Here is a 22208-nt window from a genome sequence, read left to right as displayed (position 1 = left end):
TGGGCAATCGGAAGCCAGTGGAGGGATTGGCAGAGAGGTGTGGCAGACACTGAACGGTTGGTAAGGTGGATGAGTCTGGCAGTGGCATTCATGATAGACTGAAGAGGGGATAGCTGTTGTGGAGAGGTTGGCCAATGAGAAGGGAGTTACATTAGTCAAGGTGAGAGATGACAGGGGGGTGAATAGGTTGCTTAGTGATGTCAACGGTTGGAAAGGGGCGTATTTTGGAGATATTTTCGGAAGTGACGTCTGCAAGATTTGGACAGTGATTGGATTTAGGGCTGAAAAGACAAGTCAGAGTCCAGGAATACACCTGGTATCCTGGAATGAGGGGAGGGATTGATGGTTGTATTGTTGATCTTGATGGAGAAGTCGGGAGGGCTGGAAGAAAAATGATGAGCTCAGTTTTAGAAAGTTTGAGATAAGTAGTGCATTATATATACAACTATATAGATCAGACCAAAATGAGGGACACAGGAGGAGCAAAGAGGGACAGAGGGAGATTGTTCCAAATCAGGGACAGTCCCTGGAAATGAGGGACAGTTGGGGGGAGCTATGCAGTATGCCCACATTGCACACAGGTACACCATGCTGCAACATAACAGCTGGCCAGAAATTCTGATGACACATAAATCATAGAATAAAGAGCTCCCTGCATGCATGCCATCTGCACACACACACTACAGACAGAGAGGAACGATTTATGGAAAACATGGATGTACTTGTATTTGAATGTAACCGATCGGACTTCTAAATACATTAGGAGGGGGAATGAAAACACAAAGATTTCAATCTCATTGGCCCATCCATCACTAACTAATCCCTCCCCCCATTGCCGATTGGTCGGTTCTCGTACACTTTAACTATTGTCATGAAATGCGCACCGATTGGGGAATTCATACCCAGCTCCGCCCTCAGAAGTGTGATTGGAGAATTCAATGGCCGGATTAGCGGCGGATTGGTTGTCGGGTTTAGGCGGGTTGGAGGGGTTTTGAAGTTGGTGCGGTAACGGTCCGCGCTCAGTATAGGACTGGGAGTCGCGTGGAGCCGGTCGGTGCTTTCTGTTGTCGGGTGTGCTTTGTTCGGGAGATTGCGTTAGCCATGGAGACCGAACCGCTGAGAGTGAGTACAGCTGGGATCCCGGTGCGGGGAAGGGAATAATGCAATGTGCGGGGACGGGAGTTCTTTAACTTTAAACGCAGCAGGTATCTACATTGCCGATCACAGGGATAAATATTGGAGGTCATGGCAGTCCTCGTATCCCCGTATAATGCAATCAGGGACAAATCCTAAATAGACTCATTTATCTCTGGCCAATCAAATGATTCATTATAAAAAGTGCGGGGGAACCCCGACATAAGACCTGATCAGTCATTGGTTGTAGGGTGACAACGCTCCAGCAACGTCTCCTGATTGCACATGCTGGGTGTCCCATTGTGTAATGCTCAGAGCACTCTAAGGCTATATAAATCCTCTATAATAATTGGATGACAACAATCCTTTGTGAGACTGTAGATGATGGTTGTGGGGTGACACCTCTCCCATCGTGCGATTGTAGATTATGGTTGCGGGATGACATCGTGTGCGATTGTAGATGGTTGCGGGGTGACATCGTGTGCGATTGTAGATGATGATTGCGGGGTGACAACGCTCCCGGCGTGCGATTGTAGATGATGGTGGCGGGGTGACAACGCTCCCGCCGTGCGATTGTACATGATGGTTGCGGGGTGACAACGCTCCCGTTGTGCGAATGTAGATGATAGTTGCGGGGTGACAACGCTCCCATCGTGAGATTGTAGATGACGGTGGCGGGGTGACAACGCTCCCGTCGTGCGATTGTAGATGATGGTTGCGGAGTGACAACGCTCCCGGCGTGCGATTGTAGATGAGGGTTGCGGGGTGACATCGCGTGCGATTGTAGATGATGATTGCGGGGTGACAACGCTCCCGTTGTGCGAATGTAGATGATAGTTGCGGGGTGACAACGCTCCCATCGTGAGATTGTAGATGACGGTGGCGGGGTGACAACGCTCCCGTCGTGCGATTGTAGATGATGGTTGCGGAGTGACAACGCTCCCGACGTGCGATTGTAGATGAGGGTTGCGGGGTGACATCGCGTGCGATTGTAGATGATGATTGCGGGGTGACAACGCTCCCGTTGTGCAAATGTAGATGATGGTTGCGGGGTGACAACGCTCCCGGCGTGCGATTGTAGATGACGGTGGCGGGGTGACAACGCTCCCGTCGTGCGATTCGTAGATGATAGTTGCGGGGTGACAACGCTCCCGTCGTGAGAATATAGATGATGGTTGCGGGGTGACAACGCTCCCGGCGTGAGACTGTAGATGATGGTTGCGGGGTGACAACGCTCCCGGCGTGAGACTGTAGATGATGGTTGCGGGGTGACAACGCTCCCGTCGTGAGAATATAGATGATGGTTGCGGGGTGACAACGCTCCCGGCGTGAAACTGTAGATGATGGTTGCGGGGTGACAACGCTTCTGGCGTGAGAATATAGATGATGGTTGCGGGGTGACAACGCTCCCGGCGTGAGACTGTAGATGACGGTGGCGGGGTGACAACGCTCCCGGCGTGAGACTGTAGATGGCGGGGTGACAACGCTCCCGGCGTGCGATTGTAGATGACGGTGGCGGGGTGACAACGCTCCCGGCGTGCGATTGTAGATGATGGTTGCGGGGCGACAACGCTCCCGGCGTGCGATTGTAGATGAGGGTTGCGGGGTGACATCGTGTGCGATTGTAGATGATGATTGCGGGGTGACAACGCTCCCGCCGTGCGATTGTAGATGATGGTTGTGGGGTGACATCGTGTGCGATTGTAGATGATTGCAGGGTGACAACGCTCCCGCCGTGCGATTGTAGATGATGGTTGCGGGGTGACAGCGCTCCCATTGTGTTTAGATAAGGGTTGCGGGGTGACAACGCTCCCGGCGTGAGATTGTAGATGATGGTTGCGGGGTGACAACGCTCACGTCCTGATACTGCAGATGAGGGTTCCGGGTGAGACCACCAGATCTGTGTCCCTGGTTATTCCATTTTGGATTGCTCTTTGCAATCTGTTAGCACTCTAAAAATCCTGTATAATTGTTTAATAATCATGAGAGGTGACAGTGCTCCATCCCAGTCTCCCAATAGAACTGTAAACAATAAAGATCAAGCGCCAAGGTCCTCAATGGTTGTAAACCACTATTGGGGGAGCTTAAAGCGGCGTTCCGGCCGAAAAATACTTTTTTTAAATAAAAATACCCCTTTATTACTAATCAATCGCCCTTTACAGTACCACTATTCTCAGATTTAGAAGTTGTACAGTATTGGATTGTATTCAAATTCTTACTTTTAAAAATGCTGTCTGAGCGCGGCCATCTCCAATGTGGGCATCTGAAGCCGCTGTGGAAGCTGCTGTGTCCTTCTTCTTCCTGCTTCCAGTGCAAGCTGGCTACCCAGAATGCACCTGGCAATCACGCATGTACTGTAGATTGCGATCGGCATAGTCGGGTTTCCATAGCGACGGCAGCTTCACATCACAGTACCCACATCCATCACAATGCCCCCATCACAGTGCTGCCATCCATTGTGCTGCCATCCATCACAGTGCCCCAATCAGTGCTGCCATCCATCACAGTGCCCCCAAAAAATTGCACCATCACATTGCCCCATCAAAGTGCTGCCATCACAGTGCTGCTGCCATCCATCACAGTGCTGCCATCACATTGCCCCATCAAAGTGCTGCCATCACAGTGTTGCTGCCATCCATCACAGGGGAACTACAAGGATCTCAATGATGTGATTAGGTTAATTCTGGCTAGGAGACTGGAACTCCGCTTCAAAGTACTAGTGCAACAAGGGCCGGGGCATAACTATTTTGTGCCCTAGGCAAGACTAACACTCCCAACCTGTGGGGGTCCTCGCCCGCCCACCTGCTGGGGGGTGCGGTCAGGGTGTCGTTGGTCTTGCCTAGAGCCATGCAGGTGACAGGATAAGAGAGCAGACATTCAGAGTCCCGCCTTCTCCGCTGACCTCCTGCCCGCCTCCACTGACCCAGCTGTGCCCGCCTCCTCCGCTGGCCACATGCCCGCCTACTCCACCACCTCCGATGTGCCCTCCTCAGTCTGAGCTGCTGCTGACCTCCTATGCAACAGCCATGACAGGCCTCCACAGCTGCTGCTTTCTCTGCAGTCAGTCAGTGCCATAGCCCTGTGTATGGCCCCTCGTTTTTCCCAGCCAGGCTAACAAAGTCAGTGGGCTGTGGCTGCACCCCTAGGCAGCAGTGCGCCCTATGCGGCTGCCTAGTTCGCCTAACGGGTGCGCCGGCCCTGAGTGAAACAATTTTTGCAACAATATTCTAAATGATCTGAAATAGAATATGTGCAATAAAGTAAATATAACCTATAAGAGCCAATAAAAATAATCAATACTTGTAAATTCATATCATGCATAAGGAGCATGTACTGTGAATCTAAAATTAAATAACCTATTAAAGTGATCCAAAAATTCATAACCAATATCCCATATTGTATAAAGTCCAAGATAAATGTTCAAAAAGTGTATAGATCACTGTGCAAATTCTTCTGTAAACAAACTAGCGCAAAACACCCTGTGTGATCCTTTCACCGATCACCTGAACTGACTCACCAGATGGAGTGGCTGCTAAAATGATAAACCAGCTAATGCGCCTTTTTGTACAGAATATCCAGCAGGTCGCTTCTTATTCTAATAGTTGTTCCACAGGCACTCTCATGGGGATATAATTTTTAGGAAGAAGGGAGAACCCATATAGCGTAAATCCATAAAACTTGACACGATTATTTAAAAACAATTCTATGACTCACATTATACAAGTGTCTACCCGACACTAAGGCCCCGTTCACATTGCAGCGACCCGACTTTGCTGGGCGACCTCATAGGTCGCGGCTCGCCCCACGACCTCGGAGCGGCCGGCACGGACTTCATAACATTGAAGTCTATGCAGGTCGCTCCGGGTCACCCCAAAGAAGCTCCGGACCCTTTTTCTAAGTCGGAGTGACTTGTGTCGCTCCTATTAGAACGGATCCGCAGCTTCTCTATGGAAGGCGACCTGTCAGGCGACCAGGTTGCCTGACAGGTCGCCTCAGTGTGAACGGGGGCTAAGAGTCGGTTCACCCTATGGCGACACGACTTCGGGGCGACTTGAATAAGTCGCTGTGCACCGCAACTTCGGCGCGGCTTGCACTGATTTCACATAATGGAAGTCAATGCAAGTCGCTTCGGCCAAAAGTAGTGCAGGAACCTTTTTCTAAGTCGGAGCGACTGGAGTCGCTCCTATTAGAACGGTTCCCATTGCACAGAATGGAGCACAACTTGGTCGCCTGACAAGTCGGAGTAGTGTGAACCGGCACTAAGGATTCAAGCAGAATCGTTACAATGTATCCTTATCACCTCCGCCTGTGACTTTGAAGCCGGGAGTGCCAGTCTGCCAGGAGTAAGGATACATTGTAACAATTCCGCTTGAATCCTTAGGCTCCGTTCACATGTAGGCGTTTTGGGGCGTTTTTCTGCTCTAGGATCAGCTCTCAAAACGCCCAACAAGACAAATCCTATTCATTTCAATGGCCCCTGTTCACATCTGAGTGTTTTGAAGCTGTATACAAAACGCCCAACGCTCAAAAAAGTACATGAGCTTCTTTTTGGGCAGATTACAGGCGTTTTCCATTGATCTCTATTGAATCTAAAAACGCCTGCACAAAAATCGCGGTAAAATCGCGGTAAAAAACGCGCGAAAAACGCTACGCTCAGGTGTGAATGTAGCCTTAGTGTCGGGTAGATAATATGAGTCATAGAATGGTTTTTAAATAATCGTGTCAAATTTTATGGATTTACGCTATGTGGGTTCTCCTTTCTTCCTAAAAATGACATCCCCATGAGAGTGCCTGTATGTGGAGACGGGGGAACAACTATTAGAATAAGAACTGACCTGCTGGATATTCTATACAAAAAGGAGCATTAGCTGGTCTGACACTGTTGATGACAGCGCTCAATCCTTTTATTCCCAGTTGTAGATGCTGGTTGTGGGGTGACGATGCTTGACCTCGGCCTCCCAGCTGCAGACACTGGTTATCCTATTGCTGTGTGTGTAATCTGTTGTCACCCCATTATACAAGATTTTGATTCTGGTTATGGGGTGACAACGTTCATTCCCCGTGTCCCATTTGCAGACACTAGTTATGCCATTTTGTAAAGCTGGGCAAACTGTAGATGACATATCAAGCCTGTATGATAATGGGGGGAATGTAACAGCCCCCATTCCTTGTCTCCAAAGTGCAGACACTGGTTATGCCAGTTGGCAAAGCACTATGCAAACTGTTGGCAATCTATACATCCTGTATAATACCAGGGTGACCAGACTCAGTTGCAGACATTGGCTATGGAGTAACAATGCTTGATCTCAGTCTCTCAGTTGCATTGTGCAATGCACCGCTGCTCGGGACTGTAGGGGACAACGCTGTTTCTCTTTGCACAGATTTGTTCCACGTTGTCACCATCAGGAATCTGGTCCAGAGCGGTGATGTATAGGTGCCACTGTTGTGCATGCTTATAGATGGGAGTTCAGAAACAAAGATGCAAAACAAGGACATTGAGTCCCGGTTCACACGTATGTGATGCAGGAACCCACAGCGGATTTGCGCATCGCACTCGACTCGCAGGCAGTTAACACTGCCATTTGCAAATCACTGGGGATATCAATACAGAATGAACGACACCCCTAGATCAGTTTGCATAATGCAGTGCGAACTGTCAGTTTGGACATGAATCGGATCGCATAGGTTTGAACACCCATACAATCTGATTCTGGTGCAGAACAAAAAAAGGTCCTGTGCGACTTTGGTCCGAATGCATTGGGAATTCAGCCATACAATCTGTATGGCTGAGTTCGTAATGCACAGACATGGCAAGTGCTTTGCAGATCAGTGTGCTCTGAATCACATGTGAGAACCGACACAAAAACTATTTGTTGAAAATAAAATATTGCAGTCATTTGATATTTATTAAAAGTCTCCCTCATAATGGCTGCATACAGCTGATTGGATGCAGTGATTATTTGGCTGAAATGTTTGGCAAAAGTGAAATGTGAGCGGGGACAGCAGGGCCACTCACTGAGAAAATTTAGGCCTGGCATTGTCTTCTGAGATCCACCACTCAGCTACTACATGCTGGGTCCTGTCCAATTCCCCCCCCCCCCCCCCCCCCAATCAGGGGGGTAAGTAGTAGAGCACCGGTTTATGGTACTGGGTCCTGTCCAGTCCCCCCCCCCCCCCCCCCCCATCAGGGGGTAAGTAGAGCACTGGTTTATGGTACTGGGTCCTGTCCAGTCTCTCCCCCCATCAGGGGGGTAAGTAGAGCACTGGTTTATGGTACTGGGTCCAGTCTCTCCCCCATCAGGGGGGTAAGTAGAGCACTGGTTTATGGTACTGGGTCCTGTCCAGTCTCTCCCCCATCAGGGGGGTAAGTAGAGCACTGGTTTATGGTACTGGGTCTTGTCCAGTCTCTCCCCCCATCAGGGGGGTAAGTAGAGCACTGGTTTATGGTACTGGGTCCTGTCCAGTCTCTCCCCCATCAGGGGGGTAAGTAGAGCACTGGTTTATGGTACTGGGTCTTGTCCAGTCTCTCCCCCCATCAGGGGGGTAAGTAGAGCACTGGTTTATGGTACTGGGTCCTGTCCAGTCTCTCCCCCATCAGGGGGGTAAGTAGAGCACTGGTTTATGGTACTGGGTCTTGTCCAGTCTCTCCCCCATCAGGGGGGTAAGTAGAGCACTGGTTTATGGTACAGTAGCAGTTTCCTCCACATGCAGGGCGACACAAGGAATCTGCTGTGACAGATCTATCCGTTCTGGTGCACTGATCCCTACTGCCCCTCCTCTCCCATCAATCTCACACAAGCTCCTGGGATGGACAGGAGAGACAAGACGGCGGGGATTAGCACAGTATTCTCAGGCTCGTTGTTTCCCTGAGTCTCAGGTTGGGGAGGACAACTTTAGGCTGAGGTTCAACGAGGCAGGGATGCAAACGCATTCTACCCATCACCTGCCTGCAATTGAGGGGTAGCTGACCCCTGATATAGGGCATATACATCTTAGTGTAGTGTGAGGGTAAAATTGGGATTTTTGTATCTGTAAAATCTCTTGAAGGATACAGCTGAACTTCTTCATGGATGGGATTGATGCTGCCACCTTCAAGAGCAGGACCCTAGGTGCAACTTAGAACTAAAAGCATGCCCAAGGTGTGGCCCTCTGGTGGTGACCAAAGCCCTGCAAGCCCAACACATGAAAGAACGGAGTTGTATGTTTTCTGCCTAAAGTGTGGTAATACCAATTTATATGCATTAAATTAGTTCAAACTGCATCAAATTCTTGTAATTTAATTAATTATTTTTTAAACACACACACACTCACACAGTTATCTGTTAGTTTGCAGCACTGGGTTTGTAGGATTACTAGCTAGGTGCAGGGCTCAACAAAATCCAGGTCGCAATGCCGACTGTGAATTGCATCCTCCCACCTGGAGTACCTTCTAAATAGAACAGAGAACCAATCCCAGGCAGAACTCAAACTGCTGCTGGCAAAACTTTCCAGCCAAATCTGGCATCTGCCAAGGCAGCTTCGTCAATTTTATAAAACTTGGTAAATGGTATGACCTGAAGACCAAATGGCTGCCTTCCAAACCTGTACATCAGAAGCAGAAAAGTGAAAAGCCCAGGACATGCTCGGTGCCCTGGTAGAATATACAGTAATTGAATGGAGCCTTGCGGCCTGCAAGAACATACGCTTGGATCACCGTTCTATATATCCATCTTGAAAAGGTGGAAGACAGGGCGGCTTGACTTTGTCTAGGACCTTCCAGAATGATGAACAGTGCACTAGACTTCCAAATAGAAGCAGTAGTTGAAAGGAAAAGTCTAATAGCCCTGACCACATCCAGGCAATTAACAGACACTTCTCCCTGGTGAGGGACATTGACACAGTGCAAAACTACATCTTCGTTAAGATGGAAGGCTGACACCCCTTTTGGCAAAAATGATTGCCCTGGACAAAGAACCACCTTGTCCTTGTGCAACGCCAAATGGAGTTACCGGAAAGAGCCATGAGCTCGGACATGCAAACAGCTGAAGTGATGGCCACTTTCTGCGATAAGGTCAGAAGGGGGATGTTGCAGATAGTTTCAGAGGAGCTATTTACGAAATGTCAAACCAAACATGAATGTATTTGAGGGTATATTCACACTGAACGCAGGTTGGAAATCGTGCGAGTTCAGGGGTGATTGGCATGACATCTGTGCGGGTTCATGCACAGATGTCTGTTGAAAGCGCCCCAAAAGTAGTGCAACAACTACTTTTGGAAATCAGTGCAGCGCCGCGAAGTTGGCATCGGACCAATTGGGACAGTGCCATTGCCGGCAGAAGGATGTGATTTGACATGTCAAATTACATATCTAATTGCGCTGGTGTGAACAGGGGCTGAAACACTTTGGAAATCTTTCATGGCAGGTTTTAATAAAGTCTCCCATTTCCTGCCACCTGAACATGTTAGTTACCTGTCTGCCTCTGGCTTGAAACAAGTATGCAGCAAAGCCAATCAAGTCATGTGATGACTGACCTGTTGTCTTGTTGGAGGTAAGTGACAAAGTGCAGCTGGCATTTTCAGAAAATTGGTAATGGCGGTCACCATTTCTCTAATGAGAAGATCAAATAAATGCATAAGCTTCATAGGCAAAAAAAAATTGCATTTCCATGTACTGTGGGTGACCAGATAAAGTGAATGCAGGCTCCTGGGTTTCGGAACATTTTAATACCCCTCTGTAAAATTAAGGGGGGAACAAAAAAGCATCCTGTTTTAGTAATGCATTTGTACTCTGCAAATATTGTAATATCTATGATTTTGTGGTTCTTTCAGCCTCTCTTTGATGAGAACAAGACTGCGGTGCAGAAGGTGAAGAAAGGTGATGACAGACGCCTTTCTGTAGAACGCATTTATCAGAAGAAGACCCAGTTGGAGCATATATTGCTCCGTCCAGATACCTACATTGGCTCTGTAGAGCCTGTTACGCAGGTAAGCGAAAGAAGACCATTTATTCTGATAGGGGGGATGGAAGATCCATTGGGTTTTTGTTTGCCATTACTTGTGGTGCAGTTTATACAAGGGCGCACGCTGCATCTTAACTAACAGAGAAAGGCTACAAGCTTTTTGGTGTAGTGAGGATGGAATTGGAGAAATCCTAGTCACTAACTTTTTGGTTTCTTGGAGTTGCATGTAGATCTCCAGAGAATCTTGCAATTCAGAAATACGAACGATTGGCATTAGAACGATTCCTTTCTTATTCTTAGTACATAAATTGTAGAGGCATGTAAATATCTTCGTTAGACATGGCTTGGTACCCAGATGGGGAAGAATTAAGCCTCGTACACACACAGATTGTTTGGCCAACCGATCGGCCGTCTTTTGTCTAGTGGTGTTTGTTGGTTGAAATGTGCTCTAGACTTCCACTGGACTTTTGTTGGCCAACAAAAACCAACTTCAGAAGTGATGTCATGTGATGGTTGACTTTTCGTGTGTTTTTTCTTCTCTGAGCATGCCCAGTCTTGCTCATCTGATTTTTGTCTGCCGAAATCTGTACTGACTGAGGAACAATCGGCCGTTCTGTTGTTGGCCAACAAAAATTTTATAGCCTGCACACCAGATTTTTTTGGGCCGAAAATTCGCAGTTGGTTGTCGGAAGCATCATACTAACAAGCCTACAATCGGCCGATCAGACGTTGGCCGACAATTTACGGCCGACAATCTGTGCGTGTGTACGGGAGCCTCTGACATCTTTTCAATAGGCACTGGGACAGAAAGTGGTGGGACATCCCAATGATTCAGTTGTTTTCCAATGTAGATTTATTTTCTGACAAATATAATGGGAAAGTATTTTGTATCCCTTGTTTTTTTTTTCTTTGGGTATGAAATGAAGGGAAATGTCACCTAAGGGTTTAAAATGGTTCATAATCTATCCAATGTTAGAAGTACAGCCAAAGCTTGTTTGGCTGTACTTCTCCTGTGGCTCACAGGAGTGCAGGTCGTTCTGCACTCCTGTGACCTGTTTTCAGCAGACGTTGAGCTGAAGCTCGTTGTCAGCTGACGCGGGTCCAGGCTGGGGCAAGATTGCAACAGTAAAGTGGGGATCTGCCCACAGCTCTGGACCATCACCTGGCAACCACTGAGGGCCTGAGCTGGCCACTCCTGCCCCCTCCACAGCCCAGCGATGGCAGGGGGGTTGCAGAATAGAGAGCCGGGGCCCGACAGTCACCAGCACTGCTTACGGAGCTCTGAGAATCAAGTGATTGGCAGTCCTTGATCAATCCGTTCTCAGTCTTTGAGCCGGCGGGGGGCCATATGCAGGATCCACCTAGGCAAGTATGATTTTTGAAGAAAGGAAAAGAAAAACGAAACACTCCTTTTAAGAAAAGATGTGGCTTGTGAATTAAGTAAATGTTTAATTTCTTTCCAGCAAATGTGGGTGTTTGATGAAGAAGTCGGCCTAAACTGCAGAGAAGTGACATTTGTTCCTGGCTTGTATAAAATCTTTGATGAAATCTTAGGTGAGTTTTCATCACACATTTGATGTTTTGGTATTGTATACTTCAGGGCTCAACAAACCCCTGCGCCGGGTCGCATCAGCGACTAGAATTAGCAGGCTGGCGCCTGTGCTACACTGCGGCAGGTGTCTTGTCCCCATGCGAAACACAGTCGAAGGCCCCTTTCACATGGGCTGTCCGATTTAGGTCTGCCTATCAGTTTTTCACCTGGTCGGACCCTCCAGTCTCCTCTAAGGAGCGGCAGATGTCAACGGACATCTGCTGACACCCACCGCTATCCAATTTTGATCTTGCTGGCCAAAATCGGATAAATGGTAATCCTATTTTCCATCCGTCGGATGGCTTCCGATGCCCATAAAGGAGAGTGGAACGGTGCATAGCGGAGCAGATATGGACCTGTCATCCGACTGCTCAGCGGAGCGATTGTCATTTGAAAATGAAGCTGTGTTACAAAAAAAAAACTGCCTCCTAGCTTTTAGCTGATTCCAAGCAAATTTGTCAAGCCCTGGTATGCCTTTTTAAAGAGGAAGTAAACCCTCCTCTGACACTTTTACCTATAGGTAAGCCTATATTAAGGCTTACCTATAGGTACTGTAAATATCTCCTAAACATGCACCGTTTAGGAGATATTTACCTTACATGCAGCCAGTGACGTCACTGGCGCATGCGCTCTGAAGGAACGGCCGCTGGTGCCGTTTCTTCAGAGCCCCGTGCCGTGACCGTCGGCTCCCGCGCGCGTGCGCGGGAGTGACGTCACCGCGGCTCCGGCCAATCAGATGGTCGGATGCCGCGATCCCGGAAGTCATACAGGTGAGCGGGCAGCACGGCGGGGGCTCGTTCTTGGGTAAGTATTTCATAATGAGCTAGTATGCGATGCATACTAGCTCATTATGGGTTTATCTTTCAGGTTGCAGCAAAAAAAAAAGTTTTGAGGGTTTACAACCTCTTTAAAGTAGTGGGCAACATTGTGCAGTAACTCATTGCAGCCAATAGTAATGAATCCTTAATTGGTCTGGCTTGAGAAAAAAACAAAGGGCCATGGTGTCCTCTTGCATTGTATCAGGCTGTTGGTAGCATGTTGTTTTTTTTTTTTTTCAGTAAATGCTGCTGATAACAAGCAGAGGGACCCAACAATGTCCTGCATCAAGATTGTTATTGACCCGTAAGTAGAATGTTGCATTTAAAGGCAGAATATTTTGCCAGATTTAAAGGGACAATTCTAACATTTTGTTATGTTTGCTTCTAGTGAGAACAATACAGTGAGTGTGTGGAATAATGGGAAAGGTATTCCTGTTGTTGAACACAAAGTGGAGAAGGTCTACGTTCCTGCCCTTATTTTTGGACAACTGCTGACCTCCAGTAATTATGATGATGACCAGAAGAAAGTTACTGGTGAGTGCTAAAAATTGAAGTCTGAACACCTTATCTTGCTCTTGTTTCCACAAATATCTTTTTTTTTTTTTTTCTTACAAATTAGGGAAGAATGCTATACTTGTATTTGGATAGAGTCGAGAAATGTTTAGGAACTGTAACGTTTCTATTGCTGTCTGTAACCCGGTTGATTTTGACTTTATTTACCCAATTTATGTATCTGCACGGCTTTGCATGAGGTATTTTTCTCTCTATTTCAGGTGGTCGTAATGGATATGGTGCCAAACTGTGTAACATCTTTAGCACCAAATTTACAGTGGAAACTGCATGTAAAGAGTACAAGAAGGTCTTCAAACAAGTATGTATCTCAGGGGCTGAATAAATGTTTCCCTATAGTGACAAACAACCAGGCTGCCTTTTAATGACCTAGCATGTTCTTCACTGGCCCTCTGTCTAAAGTGCTTGGAATAATTGGCCCAGAATTAGTATGTAGCTAATGAGTAAACAGTACTTGCCCTGGGTCAATGATGCAAAAATACTGAAGGCATCAAATTGGCATTGTAGACAGACAATTTCATATTTTGGAAGCAGAGATCAGAAATGGCTTCTTCATTCAGTTCTGGCCAAAACTTTTGAGAATGACACTAATATTTATGTTCACAAAGTTTGTTGCCTCAGTTTTTATGATGGCAATTTGCATATATTCTAGAATGCAATTGCGATTTATCTGATCACTCTTCATAACAAAGGGCCTCTTTGCTATGAAAATGATGATGATCCCAAAAAAAATAAAAAATTTCACACTGCATGTCTGTCCTGCCACAAAAGGACTAGCTGACATGTCAGTGATTCTCCCATTAACACAGGTGTCAGTGTTGACAAGGACAAGGCTGGGAATGCTGATTGTTAGAATAAGACTGGATGCTTTAAAAAGAGGGTGGTGCTTGAAATCCTTGTTCCTCTGTTAACCATGGTTACCTGCAAGGAAATGTGTAGTCATCGTTGCTTTGCACAAAAAGGGATTTGCAAGTTAAGATTGCGCCTAAATCAACCCTTTATCAGATCATCAAGAACTTCAAGTAGAGCAGTTCAGTTGTGAAGAAGGCTTCAGGGCGCCTGAGAAAGTCCAGCAAGCACCAGGACAGTTTCCTACAGTTGATTTAGCTGCAGGATTGGGGCACCACCAGTGCATAGCTTGCTCAGGAATGACAGCAGGCAGGTGTGCGTGGAGACTTTTTTGGAGGATGCCCACTTCTCTTTAGGAAAAACATCAGGGACAGACTGATATTCTGCAAAAGGTACAGGGATTGGACTGCTGAGGACTGGGGTTATGTAATTTTTTTAGATGAATCCCCTTTCCGATTGTTTGGTGCATCTGGAAAAAAACCTTGTCCGGAGAAGAAAAGGTGAGCGCTGCCATCAGTCCTGTGTCTTGCCCAACAGTAAAGCATCCTGAGACCATCCAAGTGTGGGGTTGCTTCTCAGCTAAGGGCTCACTCACAATGTTGCCTTTAAATAAGAATAGTACAAAAACATCCTCCGAGCAACTTCTCCCAACAACAGTTTGACGAACAATGCCTTTTTCCAGCATGATGGCGCACCATGCCATAAGGTAAAAGTGATAACGAAGTTGCTTGGGGAACAAAACATCAAAATTTTGGGTCCATGGCCAGGAAACTCTCCAGGCCTTAATCCCATTGAGAACTTGTGGTCAATCCTCAAGAGGCGGGTGAACAAGAAAAATCCCACCAATTCTGACAAACTCCAAGCATTGATTATGCAAGAATTGGCTGCCATCAGTCAGGATGTGGCCCAGAAGTTGATTGACAGCATGCCAGGGCGAATTGCAGGGGTCTTGAAAGAGTCAACACTGCAGATATCGACTCTGCATAAACCTAATGAAATTGTCAAAAAAAGACTTTGTCACTTATAAAGAGCTAGTAATAATACTTCAGTATAACATAGTAACATCTGACAAAAAGATCAGAAAATGATATTTGTCATTCTCAAAACTTTTGGCCAGGGCCGTATTACTTTTACGGGTGTGCTATAAATCTTGAAAGACCCAACACTATATTACACTACACTGTATTGCATATTCCACTGCTCACTTCTAGTGAGGATTTCAGGCAAGGCTGTATGGTACTATACCCTCCCTGTTGTCGGAGCTAGCACCGTGCAAGTATTTTTCTAAAGTCATTTCTAAAACAGTTGTAACAAAGTGTCTTCAGTTTATTAAGCGGAGCAATGAGGAGCAAAATTTCATTGTTTGGCTTTACATACATTTATTTCTCAGCTGCTGCTGTACTAAATAGTGGTCTGAATGAAGGACGTGCTGTTTTCCTTATGCTAGCAAAGATAAGCATGTCCTCACCGGTGGATTAACAGCCTGGGCTAATTAGAATGTATAGCATGCCTTGCACATGTTTGGGGTAAATGGGGGTATAAACTGATTATGTAGCTAGCGAAGAGGATTATAGAGGCACAGTAGGACCTGATGGACGATGAGGGGTAGAAAGATGGTAGATTAAGTTAAATGGCATATAGGTGACGACTAAAAAGCTGATTATGGCAGGGGGAGGATTGGCAGCCAGTCAATCATGTCTCATCAGAAAAAGGCAGAGTATGAACTGACTAGGGAGGAGTGAGCTGATCAAGGCCCAGGGAAAGAAAAGGTAAATGATCTGCGGGTAGGCAGTGAGATCTGAAGGTTATAAATGATCTAATCATTAACCATTGGGAGAACAGGTAAAGTGGACTAAATGTGATTGGGTGCAGAGGAGATATGATGGTCTGGGAAGTGGAGATTTCACCTCATTGCAGAGGGAGAAGGCAAATCCAAGAATGGATATTTACTGTTGAGTATATAAGAAAGGAGCAGCAACTAATCATGTTCCAGTTAAGCCCCGTACACACGTGTCAAAAATTGGCAGGGAATTTACGGCCAACGACCGATCTGCCGATTTTCGGCTTGTTAGTATGATGCTTCCGACAACCGACTCCGACTTTTCGGCCGAAAAAAATCTGGTGTGCAGACTATAAAATTTTTGTTGGCCGTCAACACAACGGCTGATTTTCGTGCAGTCAGTACAGATTTCGACAGGGAAAAATCTAATGAGCAAGAGTCTGGGCATTCTCAGAGAAGAAAGAACACAAAGAAAGCAACCCAACACATGACATCACTTCTGAAGTAGAATTTTGTTGGGCGAGAAAATTCGTGTGCAGTCTAGGCACATTCCAACCAACAAAACACCACTCTGGACAAAAGACGGACGACCGGTTGGCCGATAATCGTTGCGTGTGTACTAGGCTTTAGAGTGGAGGGACTAGTAATTGAGTAAAGGGTGAACAGGAGTTAGAGGTAGCTGGACTGAGGGTAGTGGCTATGTACAAACTAATTTTCCTCTTAGGGGAAAAAGAACAGCAGTTAATAGCCCATCCCACTGAATTGTGAAGTTGTGTTAAAGCTGTTAGCACCCACCATGAAATGTTTCCAACAAGGGGTAGCAACATGTAGGACCGCTGCAAAAAGTAGGGGGAGAAGCTGTTAAACATGCAACAGTGGCCTATGTGCTATGTTTGTTTTTTCTTCTTTTTCTTTTCTTGAAATCATAGCCCCAAAATCATTGTATATCTTGTATGTACTTACAATTCTTACTCTTTTCAACAGAGTTGGACCAATAACATGTCAAATGCTGGTCAAGCGAAAATTAAACCATTTGATGGAGTTGAATATACTTGCATCACTTTCCAGCCAGACCTTAACAAATTCAAGATGCAGATTCTGGACAAGGACATTGTGGCTCTGATGTCTCGGAGAGCTTATGATGTGGCAGGCTCTAGCAAAGGAGTCAAGGTCTTTCTCAATGGCAAGAAGCTTCCAGTAGGTGGTGTTTAAAATATTCGAATGTCTTGGTGGCAATTAAGGATTTAATTTTGGTTCTAATGAAATGTTTGCCCCTCAGGTTACTGGCTTTCGCAGTTATGTGGACATGTATATTGCGGATAAGGTGGATGAGACGGGAAATTCTTTAAAGATTGTCCATGAGGTGGTGAACGATCGCTGGGAAGTGTGTCTGACCATGAGTGAAAAGGGCTTCCAGCAAGTCAGCTTTGTCAACAGCATTGCTACCACAAAGGTATATTTTGCTCTTTCTTATTTCCACTTTTCACTACAAAGGTGCTGTCTTTAGCCCCAGGCCCATTTTTGACACATTTTGATCACAAGTTTAAAATCAGTATTTTTTGCTAGAAAACTTAACCCCCAAACATTATATATATAGATATATATATGTGTGTGTGTGTGTGTGTATATATATATATATATATATATATATATATATATATATATATATATATATATATATATATTATATTTTTTTAGTTATTGCTCTGGCGATCGCAGTAATACCACACGTGTGGTTTGAACAGCTATTTAATTTGCAGCGCAAATTCCTTTATAAGTTTTCTTTCGTGCGCACAGCGACGGGGGCAGCTTATATATATATATATATATATATATATATATATATATATATATATATATATATATATATATATATATATATATATATATATATATATTTATATTTTTTTTTTTTTTTTTAATTTTAGCACAGGTTAAAAAAAAAAAAAAAAATCTGACCACTTTTTTTGCTGTCACAAGCAATGTAAACATCACTTGTGACAGGTACTCTTTATGGACCCTAGACCCCCTCCACTACACTTCAATGTATTCAAAATGCCGGAAACTGTATTTTTGAATACTGTCACTTTTTAAATCAGGTGCCTTTTGGCAGCCGAGTAACCCAGGTGTGACGTCATGGATGCCGCCTCCGGGTTACGTCATCGGAAACCCGATTGAAGCCGCATCCGGCTTTGATCGGGACTCCATCCAGCCAGCAGATGTGCCGGCTGGTTGATCGGGTCTCCCGGCGGGACGGTAGACCCGGGCAGGGCTGCGGGAGGTGGGGGGGTATCCTCTCCCGCTCGCTGGGGTAATGATCGAACGGCTCTAAAAAAAAATGGTACCGGGGTGATGCCTCTAGCTAGAGGCATCACCCTGGTACAACCACTTAAAGTCAGCCGACGTAGATCTACGTGGCTGGTTAAGTGGTTAAAGAAGGAACTTTTATCCTGTCAGGTTTGTATGGCCATCTGTATTTTGTTGTGCAGATTTCACCTTTCTGTCCTGCTGACCAAAAGTAATTTGCACAACTCCATACAGAGCATGCAGACTGCTGAATGATTTAGCTCAGTTCCTCTTGGGGACCACATGGGAAGTGAAGAAAATGGCTACAGAAGCAGTAATAAGAACTTGAGAGATTCTAACCCACCTTATCCAAAACCAATTTCTGTCTGGTTTGTGCTTTAATATAACCGCATGGTGGCCATATTTATCAACTTTTGATTTCTGCTCCAGTAATGGTTTTAATTTTGTTTATAACAGGGTGGTAGACATGTTGACTACGTTGCTGATCAGATTATCGCCAAAATCATTGATGTTGTAAAGAGGAAGAATAAGGGTGGAGTGGCTGTTAAACCTTTCCAGGTATGTATGTGGTTCAAAACCGTTTTTAAGCTGCGTTTAACATTTTGAGTTGTGTAATAAAATCTTTTCTTGCAGGTGAAAAACCACATGTGGCTCTTTGTGAACTCATTGATTGAGAACCCAACGTTTGACTCCCAGACCAAGGAGAACATGACGTTGCAGTCGAAGAGCTTTGGATCTAAATGTTCACTGACTGAGAAATTCATAAAAGCTGTAAGTAGTGTTTGGGTGGGGGGGGGGGGGGCGCCGGGGTTGCCTCTCCTCCTTAACATGTATACATTGAGTAACTGATATGCTAGACCTGTTTGTAGGTTTCTTTGAGGGAATTGTGATTTTTGCACTCTGGACAGTAAAATGAATAGCGTTTTGTTACTTTCTTGGCCAAGAATGCGTTGCATCCAGTGACAAATGTTCACATCAGTGATTCCATTTATCAGGACTTGTAATTCTATGCAGCAAGTTTTGTGACTTCCCACTGCCCAGTTCATCTTTCTGGTGCAACAGTAAGCTTCCTGTGTCACCTGTCTACCTCCAGCTTCCCCATTGGGTAGTAAATTGGCATTTTCTCTTATGTCAGTCGCCGCCCACTCGTACAGTCTTCACTTGTGGGTATTGACTTCATCTCCACAGGAGTAGCTAGGCATAAGACTTGTTAGAAACAAAACATTTACATAGACACACCTATGGGGGCTGTCCCACTGGTCTGATACCCCCTGCATCAGCCATCCCAACCCAGTTTGTCTTCTGCCTAGTTAAGGAGTAGATAGGCTTCCCTGTGCTGGGGCTACAGTCTCAGCCTTCTTCTATTTTTTATGATTTTATTTTCTGCAAATGTCATTTTTTTCTTTGCATTACTAGCTGTTTATTTTGTCAGCGTTAGTCAGATCTTCGGATGAAGACTGCGTTTGCGGAGCTGGGAATCGGACTGATCGTCCTGGCTCTCCAGGACAGAGGGTCAGATGGAATCCCAGCCCGCCACCGAGCGTTTAATAGGCTATGCGTTCCGGGGTGTGTTCGGTCCATCACTAGTAGAGATGTTCTGGATTGTAGGGATTGGGTCCACAGCGGCAAACAGAAGCAAATGATTTACTATTTGTCCAACAAATCTGCCATATTGGTTAAATCCACAATAGATTAGGCTAGTTGTGAGCATGTCTTAAAAAAATAAATAAATATTTTTTTTGTTCTCTACTTTTAGGCCACAAGCTGTGGGATTGTGGAAAGCATCTTGAACTGGGTGAAGTTCAAGGCCCAAACGCAGCTGAATAAGAAATGCTCCGCCGTCAAGCATACGAAGATTAAAGGCATTCCTAAACTTGATGATGCCAATGATGCTGGTACATATCCCTGCAGATGTGGAATAATTCTGCTTTGTTCATTTTTTATTCTGGGGTTTTGTAGTTCCTCTTGTAATTGGTTCTATTGTAAACTGAAAATAAGCAGTGTTGGTGCTATATCAGATATATAAATTCTCACACTTTATTTCTGCTGCAATTTAAAATACCATACCCTTAAAGTAGTTGTAAAGGCAAAGAAGGTTTTTTTTTTTTTTTTTTTTACCTTAATGCATTCACTGCATTAAAGTAAACTTTTTGGTGCAGCTCCCCCCTCCCATTTATAATTGTGATCAGTAATGAGCACTTTCTTCCCAGCACTTAGTACTGAACAAGAATAAGTCCTCTGCCATTAATCTTTCTCTAAGGCTTCATGCACACTGGGGCTATTAACACTTGTCTCCTAGCACAATAAAAGCTGCTTCAAAAACGTGCCTAGGTCTTGTTTTTGCAAAAACTTTTGGGTGTTTTATTTCTTTGGGCCAAATATTTTATTCTGGCAATTGAAAAAAAACCTTTAAACGATCCACCTAGAGCCTTTAGACATGTCATGCGTTTTGTCTGCCCAAATGCTCCTCTCCTGAATGAGCTTTTAGTGTGTTCAAATTTCTGCCTCTAAATGCCTATGTGTGCATGGACACAGGCTAAGGTAGAGGGACGTTTAGGGGCAGGGAAAAAAGTATAATGCTTGTTAACCACTTCAACCCTGGAAGGTTTTACCTCCTTAATGACCAGGCCGTTTTTTCCAGTTCGGCACTGCATTGCTTTTACTGACAATTGCGCGGCCGTGCGATGCTGTACCCAAATACAATTGAGGTCTTTTTTTTTTTTTTTTTTCCCCCTCCACAAATAGAGCTTTCTTTTGGTGGTATTTTGATCACCACCTGTGATTTTTGTTTATAGCTCAAAAAAAAAAAAAGCTTTAGGCTCCGTTCACATGTAGGCGTTTTTGGGGGCGTTTTTCTGCTCTAGGATCAGCTCTCAAAACGCCCAACAAGACATCCTATTCATTTCAATGGCCCCTGTTCACATCTGAGCGTTTTGACGCTGTGCGCAAAACGCCCAACGCTCAAAAAAGTACATGAGCTTCTTTTTGGGCAGATTACAGGTGTTTTCCATTGGTCTCTATTCAATCTAAAAAACGCCTGTAATAGCAACGCCAAGATGTCAATGTAGCCTTAGAGTCGGTTCAGGAAGGGTTGTTTTTTTTTTTTTTTTCTTCTTTTTCTTCACCACTTGATCCAGAGGAAGGCAAAATCCCAATAAAGCATGATCCAATTTGTTCACCTGTGTAGGTATAGGTTTGTGTGTAATATAGAGGTTTTCTTCTTCCTTTTTTTTTTTTTTTTTTTTTCCAACCTATGTAACTGTGTAAATGGCAAAGCAGAATTTCCAAACCTTTCTGGATTTCATTTTTCAGGGAGCAAACTCTCCAATCAGTGCACTCTCATCCTAACTGAAGGAGACTCAGCCAAGACATTGGCTGTGTCTGGCCTGGGTGTGGTTGGAAGAGATCGGTTTGGTGTTTTCCCACTGAGGGGTAAACTGCTCAACGTTCGGGAAGCCTCACACAAACAGGTAATGTTCTCTCATCTCGTCAAAATGAAACTCCACCTTGTTCTTCTGAGAATGGACTTTGTATCATAAGGGAATCTATTGCAGAGTCCTTTTGAACACAATGTGATGATTCCATATCTGAACATTTGCTCGTAAGCCATATGGATGGTTCCCTTTCAACTTCCAGTACAGATAGTTAAAGCGGAGTTCCAGCCATTTCACTCACCTGTCCAGCGATGCGGCCGCCCGAAGCCTCAATCCTCTCCCTCGGCGCCGGCATCACTGCTGTGGGCACCCGGCTGTGACAGTTTGCGGCTTCACAGCCGGGTACCCACTGCGCATGCGCGAGTCGCGCTGCTTGTCTTGATTGGCCTGCAATCTTCTGGGACCTCTGGCGTGTCCCAGAAGATTGAAGGGAGGGGGAGAGGAGAACTTCCGTTCAGGGCGCCGCGGCGCTCCGAGCGGAAGTGGGAGCGGGTACCTGTCAAAACTAGGTACCCGCTCCCCCCCCCCCCCCCCAAAAAAAAAATGACATGCCAAATGTGGCATGTCAGGGGGTTAGAATACCTAAAGCGGAAGTTCCACTTTTGGGTGGAACTCCGCTTTAAGTAAACAGACTACGTTTTGGTAATTGGTAGAACCGTCAAATATTGGAGATTTAAATCCGAAACCTATATTTGCTTTCCTACTTTTTTTTTGCCGATCTGACTGCGCACATTATTCTATCCACTCACCCACTCATGGGATGTCATCTGACACTGCAGATCCAAT

General features: G+C 45.5%; 1 protein-coding gene across 1 annotated transcript in view; it reads left to right on the top strand.

Moving 5' to 3' along the window:
• Positions 1-992: 992 nt before the first annotated feature.
• The window catches only part of TOP2A (DNA topoisomerase II alpha), a gene marked incomplete at its 3' end in the record, with an annotated part of 45632 nt that continues 24416 nt past the window's right edge, over positions 993-22208 (top strand). The window contains exons 1-12 of the mRNA XM_082272843.1: positions 993-1122; positions 9943-10098; positions 11537-11627; positions 12723-12786; positions 12871-13016; positions 13256-13353; positions 16666-16878; positions 16961-17134; positions 18445-18546; positions 18622-18759; positions 19745-19883; positions 21301-21458. Coding sequence (XP_082128969.1) covers positions 1102-1122; positions 9943-10098; positions 11537-11627; positions 12723-12786; positions 12871-13016; positions 13256-13353; positions 16666-16878; positions 16961-17134; positions 18445-18546; positions 18622-18759; positions 19745-19883; positions 21301-21458 — 1500 coding nt within the window. The 5' untranslated portion in view covers positions 993-1101. The remainder of the gene's footprint in view (positions 1123-9942; positions 10099-11536; positions 11628-12722; positions 12787-12870; positions 13017-13255; positions 13354-16665; positions 16879-16960; positions 17135-18444; positions 18547-18621; positions 18760-19744; positions 19884-21300; positions 21459-22208) is intronic.

Source organism: Pelophylax lessonae, assembly GCF_965119305.1.
Source record: "Pelophylax lessonae genome assembly, chromosome: 11".
In the NCBI taxonomy this organism is placed as follows: domain Eukaryota; kingdom Metazoa; phylum Chordata; class Amphibia; order Anura; family Ranidae; genus Pelophylax; species Pelophylax lessonae.
Note: the sequence above shows the minus strand (reverse complement) of the source record. Positions and strands in the feature narration are given on the sequence as shown.